At 55.1% G+C, this 4413-nt stretch overlaps 1 protein-coding gene across 1 annotated transcript; it reads right to left on the bottom strand.

Moving 5' to 3' along the window:
* Positions 1-2751: 2751 nt before the first annotated feature.
* GUITHDRAFT_113591 (hypothetical protein) lies at positions 2752-4238 on the bottom strand (the record flags this gene model as incomplete). The annotated part of the gene is made up of 10 exons (XM_005827277.1): positions 2752-2772; positions 2853-2926; positions 2969-3027; positions 3118-3171; positions 3223-3298; positions 3385-3457; positions 3508-3604; positions 3932-3969; positions 4018-4095; positions 4149-4238. 10 exons carry the CDS (start codon positions 4236-4238, stop codon positions 2752-2754), a joined length of 660 nt encoding a protein of 219 aa, XP_005827334.1.
* Positions 4239-4413: the final 175 nt, after the last annotated feature.

Genomic DNA, 4413 nt, shown 5'->3' on the forward strand with positions numbered 1-4413 from the left:
ACAGCACAGAACCTCTCGCGCTGAAAGTCGAAGGATGAAGACAAATTGTGCGCAGCGGCGTCGAAGGAGGAGGAAGACATGACGGAGCCCTCGTCCAGGGAGCCCTCGAGGCCTGTGATGGAAGGAATGCGGAGAACCTGCGCGAGTTCAGACGAGCAAGAGGGTGAGAAGACGATGAGGGGGGAGAAGAAGAGGAGGGGGGAGAAGAAGAGGATGTGAGAGAAGGACGGAGCAGTGAAGAAGGGTATGTGGTATGAGGGGGGTTATGAAGGAAGGAAGAGGAGGAGGAGGAGGAGGAGGAGGAGGAGGAAAAGGATGGGGAGGGAGGAGGAGGAGGAAGGAAGGGAAGAGGAGGAGGAAGAGGATAAAGGACGAAAAGGAGGAAGAGGAGGAGGGTTGACCTCCACATCGATGAGGACTTGTGACTATTTTTCTGACCGTCAAGGTCGCCTGAGCGGAACAAGGTGAGAGGCTGAAGGCAACAAGAAATGGGAGGAGAGAAGAGCGAAGGAGGCGGAGAGAGGCAGAGGGAACAGGGGAGAACAGGAGGAAGGGAGAGGATAGGCGACAGGGAGGAGAGCAGGAGAGCAGTCGGAGGAGTCAAAGGGACTCACGGTGGAGTATGGTTGACCGAGGACGAGGCGGGCGAGGTTGGAGGTTTTCATGAAAGGTATGAGCTCCTCCTTATCGATGGTGAGAACGCGATCCCCTGAGGGAGCAGGGTGAGAGAAAGGAGAGGGGAGGAGGGGAGAGGAGAGGAGAGGAGAGGAGAGGAGAGGAGAGGAGAGGAGAGGAGAGGAGAAGACAGGGAACGAGATGGGGAGAAGAAGAGAGATGGGAGTCGTAGGAGAAGGAGAAAGGGGGGGGGGAGAAGAGGAGAAAGGGGGTAACAAGATTTTCAGAAGAGAGAAAGAGAGGAGAGGGAGAGAGACGGTTGGAGGAGGGAAGGAGGGGAGAGTAAGGATGGGAAGAAGACGGGGAGCAGGAAAATGAAAGGATGAGATCACACGGGGATCAAAATGAGAAGAAAAGATGAGAGGAGGAGGATAAGTAGAAGGGCAGCGTGGGATTCAAGATAAGTTCTCTGCCTCTCTCAACCTGGGAAGATTTGTCCGCATTGTTCTGCTCCACTCCCCTGACAATCTTTCAGAATCTCCATGATCCCTCCTCCTCCTCCTCCCTGCTCTTCGTCCTTCCTACTTCCTTTCCCGTCCCTCTTCTCCTTCTCACGGTCGTCTCCTCCTCTCCTTCTCCCTCCCTCCCGCTTCCTCCCTCACTCCCTCTTTGTTCTTTTGCCTCATTCCATTCCCAACCCCATCACAAATCTCTTCCTCTTACAGCTTTGATTCGCTTGACCACCATCCCTTGCCTCCCGTCGTTCTTGTGGAAAGTGATTCCAAGGCCAACCTGTCATGTTCTATCACCCCATGCACCGATGCTCCTGTCCTCCTCGTCCTCCTCCTCCTCCTCCTCCTCCTCCTCCTCCTCCAAGTTCTGCTCAAGGTACTTGACACCCCTCCTAGACGTCCTTTTCCTTTCCGGTTTCCCGCCTCTTTCTCCTCGCGTTCCACAGGCTTTCAATCTCTCCTCTCTACCTGTGATCGCATCCACTCTTGCTCTTCCCTCATCTGCTATCTCCTCCTCTCCTCTCCTCCTCTCCTCCTCTCCTCCTCTCCTCCTCTCCTCCTCTCCTCCTCTCCTCCTCTCCTCCTCTCCTCCTCTCCTCCTCTCCTCTCGTCCATGGAACCTGGGGTGTGCGAGCAGGGGGCTGCTTCTTCTCGTCCAGCACGGGAGCATCCAAAGGGACGTCAATACGAACTCTCCGTTTCTCGTCGGGAGCAGGGAGATCTTTCCGTCCCTGCCGCTCGTACTCGGGCGGCTGCTGCTGCGGGTGGGTCTGTAGTCGCTCCAACTCCTTCACCCGCTCCCTTTGTTCGCCTCGCTCTTTCACTCGCTCCTTCAAATCATCCCCATCCCTCTCCCTTTCCCTCTCCCTCTCCCTCTCCCTCTCCCTCTCCCTCTCCCGCTCCCTCTCCCTCTCCCGCTCCCGCTCCAGTTCCCGCTCTTGCTGCCACAAGCTTGTCGGTGGGAAGACTGGAGAACTGATTGGACGTGGAGCTGTATGGAGAAAGTTCAGAAGGAGGGGCCGAGATAGGGAGGCAGCGGTCGAGGATGGCTACAGTAAGGATGGAAACGTTGAGCAGGAGCAGGTAAGAGAAAGAGATGGGAGAGAGTAAGGAAAAAGGAGAGGGAGACGGAGATGAGGATGGTAAAGAGAACGCGGAGGAGGGTTATGAGGGAGGAGGAACCTGTAAGCTGAGCAGCGGCGGCGGTTGGTGAGGTCTGTTGTAGAGCTCTGCGATGTTGGGGTGAGACGGGAGGGGCAGGAAGGAACGGCAGGGACAACGAGGCAAGGTTGGGGTGCAGCAAAGGAGCCGGGAGGAAAGAGGCAGCACGGAGAGAAGTCGAAAGCTGGAGGGAGGGAGAGAGAGAGAGAGAGAGAGAGAGAGAGAGAGAGAGAGAGAGAGAGAGAGAGAGAGAGAGAGAGAGAGAGAGAGAGAGAGAGAGAGAGAGAGAGAGAGAGAGAGAGAGAGAGAGAGAGAGAGAGAGAGAGAGAGAGAGAGAGAGAGAGAGAGAGAGGACGAAGGGAGGAGGGAGAGGGGGGGAGGGAGGAGGAAGGAGGAAGAAAGGTGGGAGAGAGAAGCAAAAAGCGAGAAGCGAGAAGGGCCACAGGGGTCAGAGTGAGCGATTTTACCTCTGACTAATGAGGTCCTGCAAGGGAACACAAGATGAGTGGAAAGACAGCAGAGTTAAGAAGACGACAAAAAGGAAGAATGACGAAGGCAGCTTACATCGAAAGCAAGCTCGATAGAGATGTTCTTCTTGGCAAACTTTTGCCCTTCTGCCGTCCAGTCCAGCTCAAAGTCTGACTGTCGTCAGCACCAGCTCACCATCCTCCTCTCGTTACCAGAAAGCACTTCCCGCTCGCTGCAAGCTGACGTTGACAGTAACGATGAGAAAAGTACCCTAGCGGCACAAGTCAAGTCCGGGCCCGGTCACTTCAACCCGGGTCTGGGCCCGGTCACTGAGTCAGAGCAGCCCAGTGTCCTTACTCACCTTCCTCTCGCCAGACACTCGACTAGAACTTCACCTTGCACGACCACGTGCGGCCTGCCGGGAGACTGAGTGACGTCCGGGCCCGGGGATGTCACTGCAGCTCACCTCATGGAGAACATGGTGGCGTCGAAACCTGTTACGCTGTTGGCGTCCGACATGGCGCTAGAGGTGAAGAGGTTGCCTAATGTCGAGGGTCAGATGGGAGAGAGGGCGGAGAAGGGCATGGCAGGAAACGAGGGGAGGGCAGGAGGGATCTAGCCGTGAGACCTGAGTTCTTGATGCGGAAGAAGAGAAAGCTGGACTGGTTGTCGTGAAGGCTGAAGGTCGACGCTCGATGGAGCTGATGCACGTCTCACAAAGAGCGTCAACTGCCCTCTTCACCCTCATCACCATGATGCTGCGGAGACGCTTGCGAGGTGGATCGGCAGGAGCCTTGTCGGGCGATGAGACGTTGAGCTTCATGAAGAATCCCAGGAGACGAACATAACTGCGAGCTGGTGAGAACAAGATGGAGGGAGAGCCATTCCATCTTATTCCTCCTCCCCTGCTAGCCACCAGCTCCATGCTCACTCCTCTTCCCTCCGGTCTTATATCACATGATATCATATCGTTTACCAAGATTCCACGGCACAAGATTACGTCATCTCAAATCACATTACATCACATCACATCACATCACATCACATCACATCACATCACATCACATCACATCACATCACATCACATCACATCACATCACATCACATCACATCACATCACATCACATCACATCACATCATGGCATAACATTTCGTATAATAACACGTGAAATCACCTCTTGGGAAACGGATAATTGGGGTCGACGAACCGGAGCTTCCCGCATCAAAGTCACTCCCATACACAACCACTTGTTCACCTCACCATGCTGTACATGTTGGCTGCTTCCTGTGCTGACGAGTAGATTCTCATGTGAAGGAGTAGAGAACAAGCAACGAGTCCCTGCTCCAACACTCAGCGCCTGTCCCCTCAAAAAGTTGTCTGGTCTATCGCACAAGCAGCTTCTCGTTCTTCAAGTCGATGTAGAGCACCACAACGTGGGAAGCAGAACCCTTGAGCCACCTTTCCGCCTCGCAGCAGAACATCCACAGGACACTCTGCGAGGGAGGTTGACCTTCCTGCTCGATCACAACAGGAGTCTCAACAAGAGAGACAGAGAAAACCCTCCTTGTCTTCCTCCCCCTAATCCTCTCCTCATCCTCATCCTCCTCCTCCTCCTCCTCCTGCCGCGGGGGGAAGGGGGGGGGGCGGGGGGGAAGT

This window comes from Guillardia theta, assembly GCF_000315625.1.
Source record: "Guillardia theta CCMP2712 unplaced genomic scaffold GUITHscaffold_68, whole genome shotgun sequence".
NCBI classification, from domain to species: domain Eukaryota; class Cryptophyceae; order Pyrenomonadales; family Geminigeraceae; genus Guillardia; species Guillardia theta.